This window comes from Rattus rattus, chromosome 1 (assembly GCF_011064425.1).
Source record: "Rattus rattus isolate New Zealand chromosome 1, Rrattus_CSIRO_v1, whole genome shotgun sequence".
Taxonomy (NCBI): domain Eukaryota; kingdom Metazoa; phylum Chordata; class Mammalia; order Rodentia; family Muridae; genus Rattus; species Rattus rattus.
Genome location: NC_046154.1, coordinates 267,216,811 through 267,238,385, shown reverse-complemented (window position 1 = coordinate 267,238,385; position 21,575 = coordinate 267,216,811). Strand labels below are relative to the sequence as shown.

General features: G+C 42.2%; 1 protein-coding gene across 1 annotated transcript in view; it reads left to right on the top strand.

Annotated features, from left to right (window-relative positions):
• Positions 1-21,575, top strand: part of Adamts20 (ADAM metallopeptidase with thrombospondin type 1 motif 20) — a 126,715-nt gene that overhangs the window by 34,583 nt on the left and 70,557 nt on the right. Inside the window, exons 5-12 of the mRNA XM_032885418.1 lie at positions 6,370-6,453; positions 7,060-7,184; positions 8,318-8,358; positions 13,207-13,312; positions 14,934-15,080; positions 16,745-16,886; positions 19,122-19,226; positions 20,686-20,831. Of these exons, the coding sequence (XP_032741309.1) occupies positions 6,370-6,453; positions 7,060-7,184; positions 8,318-8,358; positions 13,207-13,312; positions 14,934-15,080; positions 16,745-16,886; positions 19,122-19,226; positions 20,686-20,831 (896 nt within the window). The remainder of the gene's footprint in view (positions 1-6,369; positions 6,454-7,059; positions 7,185-8,317; positions 8,359-13,206; positions 13,313-14,933; positions 15,081-16,744; positions 16,887-19,121; positions 19,227-20,685; positions 20,832-21,575) is intronic.

The following is a 21,575-nucleotide window of genomic DNA, read 5'->3' as shown; positions in this document are numbered from 1 at the left end:
GCCAAGAACATCTATCTATCTGTCATACGTACGTTGAGTGGAATTGCACTAAATCTGTAAATTGCTTTTATAAGATGGGCATTTCACAATATTAATTTTACTGGCCTAGGAACTTGGAAAATTCTTTTCATTTTCTAAAATGTTTTCAACCTTTTCAGAAGTTTGGAGTTTTCATTGTAGAGTCTTTCAAATCCTTGGTTACATAATTGCCAAGGTATTCTATCACCTTTGCAATGATTCTAAGTGGAAGTGTATCTATGATCTCAAAAGCATGCACTCTTTCAGGTTGGAAAATATAAAATAAATATATTGTTTTCTTGAATCTTCTAAACTGCCAAAGTTAAACCAACCTAAGCAGACCCTCCACAGAGGAGGAGGCTGAAAAGATAATGAAAAGCCTTCAAAAACCAAGCAAACAAACAAACAAAAATAAAAACCCGAGCCCAGGGTGATTCACAGAATGATTCTGCCATTCTTTCAAAGATCTATGGTCAATCCTTCTTAAACCCTTAAAATAAAAGAAAGAGAAGGAACATTCCAAACTTGTTCTACTAAACCTGTATCACTCTGATAACCAGACTAGGTTACACAGACAGACACACATACAACACACACCCTTCTACCTATAGATTGATACCTATAGACTGATATCCCTGAGGAACATAGATGCGAAAATCATCAACTACCACTGAGTACAAACACAAATCAAGAGGACTGTCACTGTGATCAGGTTGGCTTTATCCTGGAAATACAGGGTTGGTTTAACTTACATAAATCAGTAAAAATAATAAATCATATAAAAACAGTTAAAAACCAGAGTCACGTGAAAATCATAAGAGATGTGAATTTGACCAAATCTTACATGCTATCATTATAAAAATTTTAGAATATGGCTGGAGGGAACATAACTAAATATAATAAAGGCTATATGACAAACACACAGCCAACATTATCCTATACTTCGAAGCAGTCCCATTAAAATCAGGAATGAGACAGGACTGCCCACCATCTTATTGTGTTGCAATATAGTGCAAGTTAGAAGAATAAAGCAAGAGAAGGAAATTAAAGGGATTATGATATGAATGGAATCAAATTCTCCCTATTTGTAGCAGGTATCATATTATACACGAGACCACAAAAATTCTGCCAGAAAATTTCTAGAAAAGTGGCATGGTACAGAACCAACTTGCAAGATCAACAGCCCTCCTGTCCATCTTAGAAGACACCACATACATCCCCAAGCACAGGTTATTAACACTCTTTTGATTGCAGTCATTTAGGAAGAAACCAAAAATGTTGTTTGATTCGAAACACGTAATTTTTAAAAGAAAAGTTCAAAGTTTTGAAAAGGTGTGTTTGTGTGTTGAGTTCTACCTGTAGTTGAGAAAATAACCAAGTGAAGTAATTGCATGATATACACAAAATTTGAAAGAAAGTCATGAATCTTACCCATCCAGAGTAAGTAATTTCTCAATAGTTTGATGAGAAGCAATGAATATCATCCAATTAATCTGTTAGAGTGCTGTATTGTGTTATGGAAATAGCTTAGTGGTTTCTAAGTGATCTCGACCAGCTTTGGAATTACTATTAATGAGGCAGAACACAACTGTGGCATAATCCATTTCACAGAGTGAGTGTGTTAAACAGGTAGACATGGCTCATTATTTGCTGTCCTATATCACCTCGAGGTGACAGCATCAGGCTAAGATTACATTTGCATATGCATTATTAAATGACCCAAATCGATGACAGCTAGTGTGGTTTTCTCTGGCAAGTTTTTTTTTTTCTTGTTAAACGGCATATTCTTTAACAGGCCTTAAATGCCCACAGATGCTAGAGAATTCCACTGTCCCTTGTGTTTCAGGTCTCTCCCTCACATTGATTGTATACATCACTCCCACACACCTAGTAACACCAGCGAAGGAACATCGTTAGATGTCAGGACATTAGCCTTATTTATTGAAGCACAGTCAATGATATTAGAGATGTTTATCAAGGAAAGATGTAGCCTTTCGTTGACTTTATGTCTCTGGTTTTAGTTCATTGTGTCATTTTTTTTTTACTACTGCAAACACAAGCAATACACTTGTATACCCAGTGCAAGGCGCTGTCCCCTTGCTGTGAGTTGGTGTCTGTGTGCTAGGAATATGCTAGGAATGACATTTTCAATTTCAAAATGAAGAGGTATTACTGAACAAGCAGAGAATAGAATTCTTTTTAAATAAATTGCTTTGCAGGGATTAGGATTTTATAATGACTTTGTACTTAAGGTAGTTTGTTCTTGGGCCATATATGAATTTCTGCTAGAATGTATCTTAATGACTATTTCCAAAATGATTGTAAATGAATGGGAGATAGTAATATATATCACATCTTGTATCAAATATGTTCTGCATAGAATTTTTCTTAACAATGTGTTCTGCTTATAAAATTTTTTCTTGACACGTTTATCACTAGCTATGTAAGAAATAATATTTATTATTCTTGGAAACCTGTGAAGTAAGAAGTAACCATGCCAGGGTGCAAATACTATTCATTAAGAAATAAAAATATATCTTAATTAATTCAAGCAAAATACTAATCCATGCCGTGCTAAAATGTAGTAGTGTAGAAATGTGCAATGCTTGCCCACGGCTGTGGAGGTTGATATGTCGGACTCGTCTGGCATTGTTGCAGCATCCCCTACTGTGTGGCATGGAGAATCTATTCTGTAACATGATTTCCCATGGGGGAAGAGATGACTGTGTCAAAAAAGCGATGTGACCTGCTACAGACAACACTTCTTTCTCAAGAACTGCGTGTATACCAGCTTTTCAATACCCATTGAAAACGCTTTTAAACTCAACATTTCTCAAGCTGTGTGACGATTGTATTCGTCCTCCACAACCTTCTCCTACTGTGGTTGGTTAAGGCTAATCCAATACTCAAGGGCTTTGCGACAGATGGCTTCAGCTCGGTGGATTCTCAGCTTGTTTGTAAATGTTGAAACAAGTGTGGATAAAGCCATAGTTGAACAGCAAGTACTAACAGAACTGCAGCCAGCGCCCAGGTTCCCGCACGTATTAAAGAGATATGTCCACAGAACTTCGCCAAGGCCAGGTCACATGACTCAACGGACATCCCGGGGCAGGGAAGGAGCTACAACAGAGCTGTGAAATAGGTGAGGTAGCAAGACTGAATTGGGAAACGCTTGAGGCAAAACGCTGGTATTGCACCCAGTAACGCTAATGTGCGATAATAACGGGATAATGTGGAAGGCTCCGTCTCGACAATCAGCCGCCCACGTGGAGTCAGCTCCGGGTGCCAGCGCCTCACTTCCGTAGGCCCACTAGACCTCCACTTCCGTTTCCTCTTCTATACGTGAACATTCTAACGGTCCCTATCTCACAGGACATGTGAGAGCTGACTGGGCTACTTCATATAAACTTGAATCTGTGCATAGTCCTTCAATAGATATCTTCGGTTGCTAATTTATTGCTTATTATTCAATTAAGGACTTACCCTTGTAAAACGCCAGGCTCTGGGCATGAGAACCTGCCCTGGACATACTTGTTTTAAAATTCTCTTGAAAACCCCATAGTCATTCTAGCCACTCATTGTTTGAGTGCAACTCAGCATCATTGCCTAGAATGACTCAGCGCCCGGCCTTTACCCTTCTGAACGCACTGAGAGGCTGTCATGTCCTGTTATGAGCATGCCACTTACACAGAGCAAGAGTCAACTCAAGGAGGCGCGAACAATTGGAAAAGCGAGCGGGATGTGAGCTTCGCTCCTGCTGCTCCTTCTCGTCCCTGTCCTCTTCCATTTGTGATCAAACCCAGCTCCTGCTACTGAACCACATTCCCACCCCCAAAACATTCATTTTTTTCATATTTTGCATCTGTGCCATGTATGTCAATGTAGTATGTGTGTAGCTGTGTGTGCACACGCATGTGGGTGTGTTTCCGCATGTACGTGTGTGTGTGTGTGTGAGTGTATGGAGGCCGACGTCAGTGTAAGTTATCTCTCTGTGTCAGTCTCCACGTTGTTTTCAATATAAAACCATGCTTATCTTAGAGGTTTAAAATCTGTTTTTTGAACCTTTTAAAACTTCATTTATTTTTACTCTTATAATTTTAAATTACTTTTTAAGTTTTAGACATTAAAAATAGAAATTTTAAGGTGCACTTTAGCTCACTGAGGAATTAACATTTAAGGGGAGAACTATTTTATCATTTAAATTTTTTCTTATTTCCATATACATATTTCTTGAGAATTTCATATGAGCGTAACATTTGCACTTTTCCTCCTCTTCCCTTCAGCTTCTCCCATTTTCCCCTATGCTCTCTCAAATTCAGGCCTTCTTATTCTCTAATTATTGTTGCTACACACACACTATATACACATATACATATACATATACATACACACACTATATACACATATGTATATATATAAATACATGTATACATATACACACTATCTATATACATATGTATATATGCACATACATATAAACATACATATATACACACATATATATGTATAAACATACATATATACATAAATACACACACACACACACACACACATACGTCGCAGTTGTCTAGGGTAGCTGGCCACAAGCTCTAAGGATCTGCCTAGCTTTGCCCACCTTGCCGCCATGGTACTCTAGTTACAGAATTGTGCCATATTCCTGGGTTTACTTAGGTGCTAGGGATCCAATCGCAGGTGAGCTCTTTATCCAACGGAGCCATCTTCTAGCTCAAGTTCTTAACTAATGAAGTGCATCATCACCTTTAAGGAGAGCATTGCTGCAGTCCTGACACCGCGACTTGAAACTGCCAACCATCCGACCATCTTTGTCTCAACCTCCTGTTATCGACACTGGGGCTACTACTGCCCCTGTCACTGTGAGCACTAGAGCCAGGGCCGTCACTGCAGGGAGAGCTGACAAGCCTGCAAAGAGTTGTGGCTGCCCATGTAAAACACCAGTAAAAGTGCCCGAGTGTGTGTGCTCACGCTGGCCTAACAGCATCCCAGAGTCATCTTTGCTTCCGTTTTGTGGAGGCCCTGTGCTCTGGGAAGCGTTCATTGGAGGCCTATTATACGTTGTGTGGCCAACGGAGGGGCCTGGTATAGAGATGCAAACTCTGCTCTAAAAGGTTGGGGATTGTATCTTCCTTCTCATCTCTGTCTATCTACACGAAGCAGACGATAGATACAGAATATGTTTAATTAAACGAACAAGTGATATCGCACTCCCTGAGAGAGCGAACTTCTGTAGCTTGGACAGTGATCCATTGTGCAGTTGGTGTAGACGTTATAAATGGTTTCTGTTGTACAAGTGGCCTGGGTTAATTAAAGGGACAGAGGCAGAGAGGCAGAGAGGCAGAGAGGGAGAGAGGGAGAGAGGCAGAGGCAGAGGCAGAGGCAGAGGCAGAGGCAGAGGCAGAGAAAGAACAGAGAGGCAGAGACACAGAGGAGGTAGAGAGAGGCAGAGGCAGAGGCAGAGAGAGGCAGAGACCCAGAGAGGCAGAGGGAGAGAGGCAGAGGCAGAAGAGGCATTGGCTATGTAAAGCATTTGAGTATTAGTAGCCTCTTTGAGTGTATAAGAAAGGACTGTGAAGTTGGGGTGGAGAAATACATATTACTGTTTATAATATAGTTATATTTTATATTATAAAATATTATTATTATTCCTTAGCCATAAATCACAGACTGAGGCTTAAGTTCTCTAGTCTTGAAGACCTGAGGATCAGCTCATGATGTAGGGCCTCTTCTCTGGATACTCATGCTACTGCAGATGAATTTCCTTCACCTCAGAGTGGAGCGGCAGTGCTAAATGAACTACAGACATGTTCACAATTGGAGATAGATAAAACTTCGGGAGAAAATATTAAGTAAAACTACAGAGACATAATAGGTCACCTATTTGTGTAGGATGTTGTGGGTATAAAGAGATCCTGAGAATCCTGAAAGAAGTGGAGAAGGTTTTTTCCTTAATCATCTATGGGGGATAATTTCCATACTTGAATGCATTTACACACTTGGTGATTTCGAGGAAAGTGCAGAGTCCCTATATACTGACTGCCCCGGACTGGTATAAGTACTAGTTCTCAGTCTAAGCTTTATATGAGAATTGTTTAATCCCTGTGAATTTTCAAGGATGCTGTGCGTCTTTCAGTCCCAGACATTGTGATGTAAATCGATCACATCAGATGGGATACAAGGGCTGGGATGGGGCCCAGGCTTTGGAAAAGCTTCTCTAAGAGACTCTAGTGCGTCATAGCTGCACCCGAGAATGGATACTCTGGGCTGTTTCTACTTTGCTGCAGCAAAGAAGCTTCACCTTTATTAGGCATCTCATCTTTTGGTGTCTGCTTGCAGGTTGCTGCAATCTACAAGGACTCGAGCATTGGGAACCTTATAAATATAGTGATTGTGAAGTTAGTGGTAATTCACAGTGAGCAGGTAAGAAGCAGGATACATTGAAGCCTGTGGGTTATAGTTGGCTTTGGGTGGGGCTAACTTCGGATTACAGCAGTCTTACTGGAAATGGGGTCTTGCAAAACATATGTTAAAAATATAATTTGAACTGGGTGTGGTGATTTCCTGCTTTTAATCCTAGCACTTGAAATGCAGAAGCAGGTAGATCTCTGTGAACTCAAGGCTAGCCTGGTCTACGGGATCCACCTGTGCTACGTAGTTAGATCCAGTTTCAGAAAGACTGGGTGGTAGAAATAAAATGGAAAAATGGAGAAAAAGCACATGTGAATCAACAGTTTGAAAATCCAAAATGAAAAACTTCCACTCACTTTTATAATCATAATGTTGAAGGATTTAAAATATATTAATTTCTATTAATATATTAATATTGGATTTTTGATGCTGAACAGTTGATCTTTATGTCAGATCAATTTTTTCAATCACAATGCTCAAATGCATCTAATAAACACTGAGAGCAAAGCTGATGCTTTTCTTTGGGCACCTGTGAAAATGGAGGTTAATAGAATGAATTCTAACCGACCTGGCGGAAATGTCTACCATTACCTCCTGAGCTGTTCATTGCTTACACAGGAAGGACCAGTGATCAGTTTTAATGCAGCCACCACATTGCGCAACTTTTGCTTGTGGCAACAGAGTCAGAATGTTCTTGACGATGCTCATCCTTCCCACCATGACACCGCGGTCCTCATCACTAGGTATGGCTTTTGAAACCACCTTGCGGCAGAGCAATTTTCTATTCTTGTTTTGCACGAGAACCGATACGTTTTGGTTGCATTGACTCTATGTGGCTAAGACATGGAAGCATCCAGAGCTATCAGAATGAAAGCATTGACTCCTCTTTCAGACTGGAATTGTGGGAAATTCCTCAGGAAACCCTCAGTGTCTGGATGAGTTGCTGTAATCTAAATAAAATGCAGAGACAGAATGAGAGCATTAAAAATAATACATGGAAATTAGTATACATGTAGAACTGGGGGATAATTTTACTCATTTCCTTTTTTTCTGTGTATCTGTCATCTTTTATCATCTGTGTGTCTGTCCCTGATTTTGAATTTTTAGAGCTTTCCATAATTATCAGGCTTCCCTTGCTAGGGACAAGTTCCACTGTCAGAAAACCATTTCTATCTTCTAAGTGCCATTGTTCAGTGCTAATTCACGCCTGTTTCAACGATACTTAAAAAGCAGGGAGGTGTAGTATTTGCTGTTTGGTTGGATGGTTTACTGATGAAATCCTTCATTTTGGGGCCAATCTCAAGGAAAGGTGAGCTTTTCAGAACCATGAAATAAGTGTCTGTTTTTACCAGTCTTTTCAAAGAAGGTAGGGTTGTCTTTATTTCTACACACTATCATAGTCTATGGTTCATGTCTGCATTGTTGCTGAAATCAAGTGCAGAGGTTCACAGTGAGGGATTTAAGATAGGAAGGAGAAAAAACAGGGAGAAGAGATGCAAAAGAGAGATTCAGCAGGGGGAGTGGGGGCACTGTCCTCATACACAACCAGACTCATAGACAAAGAGGCAAAATAGAAAAAACTTGACATCTGAGAGTCCCCATGTTTCACACAGCTACTGGTGTTATCAGAAGAGGGTAAACTGAGGCCGTGAGAGTGACTTCATTTCACAGTATTAACTCCCAGAGCATTGTTGCCCACTGAGGCAGGCACACGAGTGAGGCACCAATAACTTTAAAAGCTTTGAGTGTGTCACGAGCATTGTGGGGTGGAAGCTGATTGGTGTTGGTCTTGGCAGAGTGAAAGCTTTATTTTCGTGTTGACTTACTGCAACCATATTTTCCAAATATGTCTCAAGATACAATCTTTTCTTTTAAGGGAAGACATTTGTGGAGCTAAAGAGAAATGTGACACATTAGGTAAGTTCTTTCATCAATTAAACTCAGCTCATTGACTAGTGAATTATAAAATACTTATTTAGAGATTCCCTTTTTGTCATTTTAATAATTTTGATGTATTATCTTGGTAAATGTTTCTTGCTTCTCTGGTTCGTATGGATTTTGTAGAATAACAAGAACTAGCATTTAGTTGTTACTAAATATCAAGTGCTAGGCAGAACATGATACTTGATGTGTTTCCGTGTGTATGAGATAATATACTGTAACCCATATGGCAGCTTAAAGGTTATGGTTAGAGCCCCAAGCCTGCCACCAGGTCTGACAGCCCAGACATGGCTGCTCCTATAGAAAGCCTATGTTTAATCCATATAGCATGTCTCTGCCTTTCCTGATGAGGTAACTCCTACCAAAAATTTTAGGCTTGCCAACGTCTTCCAGTTTCTGAAAAGTAGTAACATGACCTATATATGTTTTCCTAAACACAATAGTGTTGGCTTTTGCTTAAAAATAAAACCTGTAGCTATTGTTAGGACTTTTAATTTCTGCATAACAGTTCATGCACATTTATATACTGATATCCTGTTAGTCAAGTCGGACTAATTCATTTTCTCACATTGTATTATCAGGTCAGTATCTGTTCTGCTGCATCTCGGGCTTTCCTCAGCTGGGATGCTAGCTCAAGTCACATTTAAAAAGTTTCAGATCTTAAAGACATTTAAATATTGGACTTTTATTGCATTCCATGTAAATATTTTCAGTTTTGAAAAACTCTGAAACTTGAAGTACCCAGTACAGCTGGTTTAGGTAGCCACGGGATATGTAAACATTCGTTTTGTTTTGCTCTGCTCCTGGTTGAGAGAGGTTATCTGCAGAGTTCTCAGTCTTTGTCAATCCAAAATGTGTTTTCATTTTGTCGATTGCTAAGAAGTTTGAACATATTTTTCCATATCTACCAGTCATTGATATTTCTCTTTCTACAGAACTGAAGTAATTGCAAGTAACATTGTGCTTTCTGCTCCAGCCTCTCTTTCTTTAATTGTAGAGGGGAGAGGGAGGGGAGGGGAAAGGAGAGGAGGAGGAGGAGGAGGGGGGGGAAGGAGGGGAGGAGGGAGAGTGGAGAGGAGAGTCATTGCTCGTTCTGTATAATGTTACAGGTCTGTATGTGATCTCAGGGCTGACCACTTGGTAGGAAATCTGTGTGTTCTTTCCTGAGTAAGACGATTTCTTCCACTATCAGAATTCCCCCTTTGCCTGTAATTCATCACCTAGGGTTGAGGCCCGTGAGTTTCCTCCTCTAAATTAGCATGTTCAGTCATTTTTCAGGTCTTAGGTACCCATGCATGTGCATAAAACTTCATGGGTGTAGCCTCTTTGGCTTTTCTAGCACAATCTTGCAGCAAGTTTCCTATTACTCTAGCTCGTAGAACCTTCCTGACATTTCTCCTACAATGGTGCTGGAGCCTTAGATGCAGGAATTGTGTGGTTCATGTGTTAGTGGGCACGATATGGTCATTTGTTCTCTGCATTTTGATCAGTTTGCTTCCTCTATGGCCCTTGTCTATGCAAAGAGAAGTTTCTTTGGGGGTTGGGGATTTAGCTCAGTGGTAGAGCGCTTGCCTAGGAAGCGCAAGGCCCTGGGTTCGGTCCCCAGCTCCGAAAAAAAAAGAACCAAAAAAAAAAAAAAGAAGTTTCTTTGAAGAGGGGTGAGATGTGTACTGTCTGGGTAAAAGAACAAATACTTATAGAGTATGTTGAGAATTATGTTGATTTAGTTGTAGGACAATTGGTTGCTTCTTTGCCTTGGAAGCTTTTACGGCACCTACTGGTACCCAGAAAGCTGCTCTTCAGGGAGGAGACTTTCAGGTCAGATCCAACATGGGTCCTCTGGATCCTGTGTCTGGAGAGCGTTTCTTCAGCTAGAGTTACTGTCTACTTCTAAGAGACAACCAAGGGCAACAGTATAATGTTTTGGGGGTCTCTTGGACAATTCTGAATAACAACTCAAAAGGAGGCTTCTCATGCCTGGTGTTTTCTTTTTCTCTCTTCTTTGGTTAGATTGCCTATGGCTTTTGCGAGAGAGGGTGCATTGTCAGTTCAGATGAGAAGATTCCGCTTGAAGCATATGTGTGTTTATGTACACACACGTCAATGTATTTTCTTCAAATTTATATATTTATATCATGTCTGTCTGTATGCACATTACATATCCCCGTTTTCCCTTGTGGGGTAGTCACATTGGAAAGATAACATCTTTCCCTCCAATCCAGCAATGGCCAACCAGAGGCATTAGCTAACTTTCTCTAGCACTCTCTCCTAAGGAAATGATGCAAGGATGAGTCTACCTTTGTCCAGCTGGTCCTACAAAGTGGTGTCCATTACTTCATTTCTATCATTGTGTACACCTCACACGTTAGGTGTGTTTTCTCCTCCAACACCATCCACATTGTAGTTGGGACAGTGTCACCATTGACCTGAAGCTAAGTTGGCAACCAGCAAGTCCCTATAAAGCCTTTTCTTTTTGCAAAAGTTTTAAACCTATTTTTAGTATGCCTGCTAGGGATTTGAACCCAGCTCTTGATGCTTGGACAGCAAGCACTTATGTCTGAGGGTGCATCTCCCTAGGTCCAAAACTTGTTTATGATATAATTTTCTTTCTTATTTTTTCCCTAAGTAAAATGGTTTTAGTGTAGGTTATTGGTGGCAAATAATCTTTTATGGTGGTTTGTACATTTCCATTTTAAAATCTATCTTGTTGAGTCCCTGTTTTAAGTTGACATTTATTTTCTCTGTGTTTATATCCTTACTTTACCTTATGACCTTTGTTGTTTAGAGTTATAGTTCAGTTGTAGAGTATTTTTAAATTTATTTTCATGTTATGTGCATGAATATTTTACCTGCACAGCCCATGCATTCTTGGTGTCTGCAGAGGTCAGAGGAGGGCTTTAGATCTCCTAGAACTGAAGTTGCAGATGGCTATGCATGGTCATGTGGGTGCTAAAATCAAAATCATGTCCTCTGCCAGAGCAGCAAGTGCTCAAAAAACCACTAGGCTTAGGCTAGCATAGTGTGCCGATGTGTGTAGTGTGTGTGTGTGTGTGTGTGTGTGTGTGTGTGTGTGTGTCAGCTTGAGTGAATTTAGGTAGGAAGTATCTGCCAGAGTGCTAACTGTTGCCTTCAGATTTTGTTGATGTGCATTTGTGGCCTTGTAGGGCAACCTTGTAGCCCATTTTCCTTTTATATGAAACATATTTTCACAAGTCTGTTCTATGAGTACAAATTTACAATGTGTACTTTTAAAGATGAACTGGAAAGTTGTGTCATAATGGAGTCACTGTCAGAGTCCGAATCTCAGGTCAGCTCTGAAGATGAATCTTTTGGAACTAAGCTCTTGGAAGCTTGATGCTGCCACTGACGTCTGGGACATGGGACAGCTCTAGGAAGTGTCTTCACCATTCTCCTGCTTTGACAGAGGAGAAATACATTATACAGTGGGAGTTGATTGCAACATACACATGGGAGCACAGATTTTTAGAAGCTTAATGATTCTCTGTTGATCTTCATTCAAAGGAAAGATATTCTGGAGAAGATATTGCCCAAGCAAGGCCTCTTGGGAAGATATTCACAAAGAGGAGAGCGAAATCTTTCCTTGGCTGGTTATTAAATTTATTTTTGATATCTTCCCAGCCGTAGATTTGTGAATTTAACTTTCATTTCTTTAAATGCACAATAAAACTTCACGACTGTTTGGAAATCTGCCTCCACGTAAGGCTGATGTTTAGATTTTTAACTTTTTATGAATAAAAGGATGCCTAGAAGAAGGCATCTCAGTGACTACATTTTTTTTCTTTTCTTTTTTTCGGAGCTGGGGACCGAACCCAGGGTTCTACCACTGAGCTAAATCCCCAACCCCGACTACATTTGTTCAATACCAGTTCTTCAATATACAGTGAGAAGGTGATGGTGCAGTCATACACCAGCTCCTGTGAAAAGAATCCTCACAGACAAATGGATACATTTACTAAGAAATGTTAAAGGGTGCAATTAGCAGAAACTATAGCATTGATTTGCATTGAAACCCCCAAACTCTAACCCTTAGTGACTGATGAAGTTTAGGAATGTCATGTAGAGTCATCATCATCATCATCATCATCATCATCATCATCATCATCACTACCACCACCATCATTATCATCATCATCGTCATCATCATCATCACCATCACCATCATCACCATTTACTGTTCCAGCTTGCAGGGCTCCACAAGCTGGAGTTGTTACTGCTGATATCCAGTTAGACTCCACAGCATGCTTGTTTTCGTGTCCTTCTTTGTATGAGAGAGAAAAGGTTCTGTTGTATAAAACCACCTCCTGCTACCCAGGTAGTTGGGGGTTACAGAGTGCTTGCCACGCCTTGTCTAGGCTGACATATGTTCAATGGCAAACACCAAGTCAAGCACTTACACTTGTATAAAATGTGGCATGTGAATATCTGGATACTCTAAACCCTAAAGTTAGAGGAAAACCAGGGCAGCTTATTTCTTCTCCTTATTTCTCTACCAACTGGAACGCTTTGTCTTTCGTATTACCCACGTCCTGCTCCTGTATTTGCAGAAGAATATTTGCTCACCCTGTTATCTATTTATTATCATTATTTTCTTGCATGAGAGAATCCAAAAGTCTACAAAAGCATCTCCGTGCAAGCCATTTGTCTGTTCATTTAAGCTTCCGGCTTTAAATAATTGTTCACCATTAATACACAACTGTGCGTTTATTTCCAAGTCGTAATTCCACCACCAGTGAATCTAGTCTCCCGTGGTGATTTTGGTGCAGCTTCCGGTTTCGGTGAAGTACGCATGTGTAATTCTTTTAGGCTTAGCGGAGTTAGGCACCCTGTGCGATCCTTCGCGGAGCTGCTCCATTAGCGAGGAGAACGGACTGAGCGCCGCCTTCACCATCGCCCACGAGCTTGGGCACGTGTAAGTACCTTCCCTCCCCTGAGGACTGCGCCTTCCCCTCGCAGTCATTCAGCCGCGAGCACCTGTATCTCTGCCTCAAATGCTGCAGTGGGATTTTCCTCCTTCATCCTGGAGAGGCTACCGTGGTCTTTCGCGATCCCTGTTAGGTCAGACAGACTGCACAGACAGACCAGCAGTAGCGGAACTGCGGAATTCTTCTATTTCCCTTTCTGTACTGGATTACATGACAAGGGCCTCTGGCTTTTATTCTTGCTATAGGTGGGCAGGTACTGTCCCCTGCCATTGATCAGGAGGGCATGCAAGGGTCCCTGGTTCTGGAGAGCTCCCCAACAATACTTGAAAGACCAACTCGCATCTTGCTTCTTTTGCTCTGAGCCCTAGCACAGGACATGGTCCATGGGGTTTCTTATTCATCAAAAGCTTCTTTTTAGAGATCGTGCAGAACTCTTCAGAGTTCTTCTTATTCCCGCTGTATGAAAAACCCTGTTGGGATTCTGTGCTGTAAGAATGGACGCCATGATTTCCCATGATGTGCTCAGAGCCCCCATGAAAAGTTTGAAAGTCTTAGGAACTCGTCTTCCAAGAAATAATTCTGAATGGTAGCCACAGGGTAGGTCATTGCATTACTTGTTGGTGGCTAGTAAGTCATTGAGGCCAGGGATGGCTCTTTTGGGGCCACATTTCCTTCCTGGTCATGACATTAGAATGTCTGTGGACAGTGATTTGAAATGGGATAACTTAGTTAGAAGGTGCCACATTGGTTCCCTTTAATCGCTTAAGTCATAGTCACCAGTAGTTAAAGGGGGACAGAGAAATGAGACGGAGTGAGGGAGACCTCCAGATTGTTGAAATACTGCAGTGGTGCCTCAGAAACACTTTTGCTGGGCCCCAAAGCTGCTGACCTGTACACCGTGCAAAGGGTGTTGTGTTCACTAGATAGGCCTTCTCCCTGAGGAAGGATGTGGGTGAATCGTAAGGGTGATTTCCACCCACATCTGAGTCTGGGAAGCCCGGCACGCAGTCTGTTGCTGCCCTGATAGCTCTTTAACCACTGCTCTCATTGTGAATATTTGGGTGACCTTGGGCGTGTTTCTACTATTCTGGTATGTGGATCATTACTTGTGATGGGCCAGGGGCCCAGGGCTGCTGCTGACATGTAGTTGTGCTGACATGTAGTTGTGCTGACATGTAGTTCTGCTGACATGTAGTTGGTATGTAGAATCGAACCGGCCAGTGGTCTGGAATGTAGTGTGCTGCACCTTACCTACCATCCACACCCATCTCCTAGATGTCCAGGTTGAAACATGCAGGCGTGTTTCTGTGAGAATTATGCTCATATCCTGAGTAGATGAGGCAGATTCCAAATATTTTCATTGTTTAGATTTCAATAGCAAATAAGAAAGATGTGAGGCCAATCAAAGACATAACCTACGCTCATCAGAAACCATGACTCTGAACACAGAATTTCATCCTCTGTAAGGACCCAGAGTATAAAACCGATGGAAACTAGATTTGTCTACATTTATACTGTACATATACAGTACAGATGTAGAAATACGAGGGGATTCTTACTAATTAATGCTGTGCTCGATTTGTCTTAAGCATCTGCTTCCAATTTCAGGTTTAACGTCCCACACGATGACAGTTTTAAGTGTAAAGAATCTGGGACTAAACATCAGTATCACGTAATGGCCCCGACTCTAAATTACCACACAAGCCCTTGGACCTGGTCGGCCTGCAGTCAGAAGCACATAACGGAGTTTCTCGAGTGAGTCTGCGTTTCCGTCCCTTTAGCAGCTAGGTGACTAAACCATCAGACTTCACAGCCACGTGTGCTCTTAGAGCGGTGCAATAGAGGGTTAGCTTTTCTTTATTACTATACAAATAAATGTCTAAAAACCAAAAAGATATGCGTCACCACGAGGACCCAGTGGGTAAAGACATTTGCCTGGTGACTGTAGTTCAGTTCCTGCAACCCACACGGTGGAAAGAGAGGACAGATTCCTGCCAGATTTTCCTCTGACCCCCGTATGTGTGTAGTGGCAAGTTACCCCCGCACAATAAATGAATGCATACAAAATTTTTCAACACAAGGATTTGTATATATTATTTCACTTGAAATTATTGTATTATAGTTCAGGCATAGCATATTGACATTTTTTTTTTAAAATTTGGACATTTTCTTGGGCTGAAAACTGTTTGTGGAGTGACTTAAGGATAACTTAATTTTGGGGGTGTTACTAAGTAGTGTTTTGAGAGGCTGTTGAGTGGCAGAAGTTAAAGGTGCCCCTTGAAGGCTGAGAAGAACTGAGGTCAAATGAAATCTGCTTCTGCTGCCACAGAGATGGAGTCTCCTCCTGGTAGCTTTGAGAATAGGAAGACTCGCTTTCCCGGTCCCATGTCTTTACTTTTCGCTAGTTTTTTTTTTTTTGTTTGTTTGTTTGTTTTAGAATTTCTTTCATCAAAACTGTGTTTCCACCATGGCCACTGAGATTTATCAAGCTCTTTCCATAAAACAGTTGTGCACACATCCAATTCTTCTTAATTTCCTATATAGTTTAATATTCTAGACCTAACCCCACTAGTAGTTTGCAATTACCTCTCTAGACAGAACGGATCGAAAGGAATAGAACCGTGGCTCAGAGAACGTTCTCATAAATGCACCACCATCTGGCATCTGACCCGCCCTTGGCCAAAGCATCCTGGTGCAGCACGTGACTGCATTCTCATAGCGAGCGTGAGATAGAGACCACCCTTCCCAGTGTATGGACGATGAGGCCTGGCTCAGGCAGGTTAAAGAATTGGTTCATAAACACGTTTCCTGGCACACGAAGGGACTTAAATGTAAGCTCGCCCTCAGAGCCAGGGAGCTTAACTGTGCTCTGCCTCTTAAGTTTTTGAGACGCCCTTTTTGTTGTTGCTATCTAGAATAAGAATAATTCACCTTTATTTTTAAACTTCGACGGTTTGGATGAGACATTTGAGGTTAAAGGGTACTGAAAGGGTGACGCCAATTGTATCGTGGTCACTCGTCATTAAACGGTTCTTGCGTGCAGTGCTGGGATGGACTTCAGGTTCCCACACAGGTTGCGTAGATGCTGTACCATTGGCCTCCATTCCTAGCCCGCCCCTCATGCCCCTGTAGCTTCCAGGTAGACGTGGGGTTCTGACGTAACAAGCGTAGCCCATGCCCGCGACATTTCAACCTGTAGTCCCGAGTGGGGATCCAGTGAAAGACTCCTCCACGAAACTGATAGCATCGTTGTGTACAAGAATGTTCGCTTTGCTGATATGGCTAGAGACTGGTGCTTTTAAATAAACCGAGGAGGTGCTAATATCGTCTTTGGGAGTGACTAACAACAGAAGCCTGGCGGAGATGCTCCCGTGTGCGCATGTGTATTCACGTTGTCCTATTTTCTGTCTTTGGCCCAGCACTGGCCATGGAGAATGCCTTCTCGACAAACCCAACGGAAGAACCTATGACCTGTCTCCCCAGCTCCCGGGCTCGGTGTACGATGGGAACAAGCAGTGCGAACTCATGTTTGGTCCCGGATCGCAAGTGTGTCCCTACTTGGTAAGGAGAAGCTCTACCCATTTGTTTGAAAAATTTTCCTGAAAGTCACGGCAAGGATGTATTTCAAATACACATTGATTCTTGAGTGGAGGAGGGACAGATCAGGCGACATTCCCTAGAGAGGGCCTAAAACGATGAAATCTAAAGTAATGGTGCATTCTATGCCATGCTAGGCATTTCCGAATAAGCATTGCTCTCCGTCACAGAGCTCTGTAAAGCATTCCTGTTTGGAAGGTGTAGCCACCGCATAGCTATATGGTAAAAAAAAATTAAAACATTGAAATCCTTATTTGGGGGAGGAGAGGTTAAAATGTTGGGGTTTGCTTGTTTTTAGTATTGAGTCAGTTTAAGGGCCTCACAAATATAAGAGTTTGCATGTCTTTTTAAAGATGTATTTTGTTTTTAATTACGTGGTCTGCGTGCGTGTCTGTGGGGTGACGTGTATGTGAGCGCAGTGCCCACAGAGACCAGAGGAGGATGCTGGATGCCTGGAGCTGGAGTTCCAGGAGGTTATGGACTGCCCGCTGTGGGTGCCGGGAACTGAACTCAATTCCGCTAACGGAGCGGAAACTGCTTGGATCCCCAAGCAATCTTTCCAGCCTTACACGTCTGTTATAAGACATAAACACAAAGGAATTAGATGTTCAGTTTTAATCAAAGTCTTCTTCACGATTTCTTTTGGGGAAAATTTCCTAGCTCACCCACTTTCACTTTCTACGGCAAAAACTCACCAGACATGATAACCCTTGGATCAGATCTGCCATTATGATTCTCTTTGATGCCGGTGTAAAGTTAGGGTGGGATTTACGGATAATGTCGGTGCTGTGCTGCGTGCACCCTTCGCTTTCCCAAGCGGAACAGTCCTTACGCTTTCTCATGTCCCTCATGAGCTCGCCAATCTATTTCTACCCTTATATAGTTTGAGGACCTCTGGGCCCAGGAATATAGACTGAATTTACTTAAGAACATGTATACATGTTGAGAGTCCCCAGTCTGAAAATCCCAAATCTGAAATGCTCTAAACCCGAAACTGCGTGAATTCCAGTCTGATAGCCCAGATGAGAACTTCCCACGTGACCTCATGCCCCAGGGCACTGTGGGAAACACTGGGGAAGTTGCTGGCTTCCAGCTCTGCATGTGTACGGTGTCTGTAAAACACGAGGGAGGTTTTTGGGCATGGGCTTGGATCTCAATGCCAGGGTAACTCGCTTGTTTTACACACACACACACATACACACACACACACACACACACACATCTCACAAAGTATAACAAAACCTAAAATCTGAGAACTTCAGTACACTTGCATCCCCAGTCAGTCTCATCACCCCAAGCAGCGTCTCTTCACCTGTGGCTCGCGACCCTAGATAGTCCACATATCAGATATTCATGTCTCATAACAGTAGTAGAATTGCAGTTATGAGGTAGCAGCAAAAATAGCTTTATGATTGGGGGTCGCCACAACATGAAGAGCCATGTTAGAGGGTCGCATGGTCAGGAAGGGTGAGAGCCCCTTCCACAGAGGCTGCCATGCAGTAGACACTCAGTGAAGACGTCAGCGGAGTCACTTAACAGCAAGGATGCAGAACTCGAAAGCTCATGCCACACGGTGACTAACACACTTAAGACCTCGCATTTATAGTCATGGATCTTACTAAAGGTAATTGTTCATCGTGAGACGGCTACCTTAGTATTTCACTGTAATGGCTGTATACTCTGAGCTGACTGAGAACACCAGATAAACTGTGCATTTAACTTCAGAAACAGAGGGGTTATCTTGGGCACCGCTGCTATAGCTTCGGAGGTTTCTTTCGTTTGTTCGGAAACCGTAAACGTGCACTGTTCTTCACGGACTCTGAAATGTTGATACTTTTCACAGTATTCCCATGCACAGCACTCATACACTGTAACAACTGTGCCAGGCAGGGGAGCTGTGAATAAAGTTTAACAACAACAACAACAGCCCCTTTAGAAAATGTCTTGCAAAGAAAGGAAGCACATTCAAGATAACTGAATATTGCCACCTTGACTCACTCCTTTCACCATTTAGTACACTAGTAACCCTTCAGATTGTTTTCAGAGTAAATGCTCGTGCGAGAGCTTGACGTCTGTTGACTGTGTCTAGCTTCAGCCATGAGCCAGGGAAAACAGATCACGCGGCTTTGTAACACATAGACCTTGTGTGTCCGTGGGTTGATATCTGCTCTGGCTTGCCCGCCTGTTGTTACTCTGCAGAAGCAGTGTCGGCGTCTGTGGTGCACGAGCGCAGAAGGCGTCCACAAGGGCTGTCGCACACAGCACATGCCACTGGCAGACGGAACAAGCTGTGGTCCTGGGATGGTAGGTTTCCTCACAGGGTGAGTCTTGTATCCAGAGCTTCTGGGACGAGCAGCTGCTCTCTGCATTTCTCATTGCTGGTCGTCATCTGTGGTCAGCTCATGGAGGTGATGGTATTGCCGAGTTTGTTGGAAAGAGTAAGATGTCAATGGAATTAAATGTCTAATAACTTTGCTGTTAAAACTAGTAGATGGGGTTTATGTGATATATAGTTATATAAGTAATTACGTGGACATACCTGCTGTGTTTTTATGATTAAGATAAATACAGACCTTAGAATGTTAGCACGTCAGCAGCCTCCCCCTAGTATATAGATGTTTTCATTGCATGTATTTTCTTTCTTAAACCTTAATGAACAAAATTGAATGTGTTAAATGGTTTTCTCCAGTCTTTAGTGGTTCTAAACATATTAAAATACGTTTCACCCATAAGTGAAACACACTGCAGTGTAATTTGCAGTAAGGTAATTTTATTCTTTCTCAAAATTGTTTTCATTGTTTGCGGTCTTGGGTGGGTCCCTGTAAATTCTTAAATTGTTCTTCTCTAGTTCTGTAAAAAATTATATATGAATTTGGACAGGGATTACAGATTAGTTTTGCTAACATAGCCATTTTCATGATATTAACTCTGCCAATCCAGTAGCACGGAAGGTCTTTCTATTGCCTAGTGCTGTCTTTGGTTCGCTTCCTCAAAATCCTGGCAGTTTTCACTGTAAAGGTCATTCATCTCCTCAGTTTTATTTATTCATATGTTTGGGGTATATGTGTGTGTGTGCATCTGTGTATGTGTGTGCGCATGTCTGTATATGTGTATATGCATGCACATGTGTGCACACACGTGTGTATGTGTGCATGTGTGTATGTATGCACATGTGTGTGCATGTGTGTGTACATGTGTGTGTCTGTGTGTGTGCATGTATGTGTACATGTGTGCCTGTGTGTATGTGTATGTGTGTACATGTGTGTATGTTTGTGCATTGCGTGTGCATATGTGTTTGTGCATATGTGTATGTTCATGTGCGTATGTGTATGCATGTATGCATGTGTGTATGCATGTGTGTATGTGTGTGTGTGCATGTGTGTATGCATGGTTTTATACACACACATTACACACACACACAGAGTTGTGATGACCACTGCATTATGAAAAACACTGCTTTGGAGATAGTATGAATAGGATAAATGCTTTTCATTTTAATCTCCAGTCCATTGAGAACCTGAGTTTCAAAAGCAAGAGAAATAGTTATGTTCTGTTTGCATTCCTCCAACCGTAGGTACCCAGTAGATAGGGACAATTTATTCCAAGTTGGTGTTAGACTCGGCCTCACTCCTGAGCTGTCCCTGACTTTAGATAATGTGCAGACGTTCGTCTCCTGTTCATCTTTTGTTGCTGCTGCTGTCGTGGCCATGATGTTTTGACTACAGATACACATGCCATTTCTGTGTGCTTATTATGTTCCTAGCACTGCCACCGCGGGCTGTGTGTGACCAGAGACATGGAGACCCGTCCTGTGGACGGCGAGTGGGGGCCGTGGGGACCCTACAGCTCGTGTTCCAGAACCTGTGGCGGGGGAATCAGGAGCACAGCCAGGCTCTGTGACCGGCCTGAGTACGTCTTCTTATTCACTGTAAATTACGATTATCTCAAGCACCTGAAAGTAAAAGTCGGTTTCGCTCACTTCTAGAGCTGGAGATCAGCCTCAGGGTTTCAGAGATCAGAATCTGTCTGGAGTGCTCTCATTTGTGGGTTCAGACTTTAAAACAATCTAGGTTGGATTTCTCAGTTTGAACGGAGATAGCTATCACCTTCATACTCTGTTTTCTGCTTCGGTGTGGGTTTAAGAAGTGAAGGTGAGCGGTGAGACTGTGATGGCGTCTCCATTTTACTGTGTTTCCAATGAAACAGCCGAGATCTTCCTCTCGTGTTGGGCTCTCTTGCCCAAGTATGTATCAGTTCCTAGCTTGTCATTGTCCTGTAACCTGACATTCCTCCTCTTCCTCCTCTGCTTCTCCTCTGGATGTGTCACAGCCATCGCCAAGTAAGTACCGACCCGTTTCTCTTCATCCAAGGCTAGAGCATCTGAGATCCCAGAGAGATCTTAAATATCTCCACTGTGTAGAGAGTAACTCGTGAGCCAGGCGGCACCTAGAACAGCCATGTCGGCGAGCATTCTGAATGCACAGGAAAACAATATACTCTGAATAAACACTCATTGGAATGTTGGGCTGGGTAAATTACATGTCACCCTTACCCTCAGAACATCTGGGGTTTATTTCCAGGAATAAATTGAGCAGTGACAAGCATATATGTGGTGCATTCAGGCATGACAACGACGGGCGTGCTTCTCTTTTT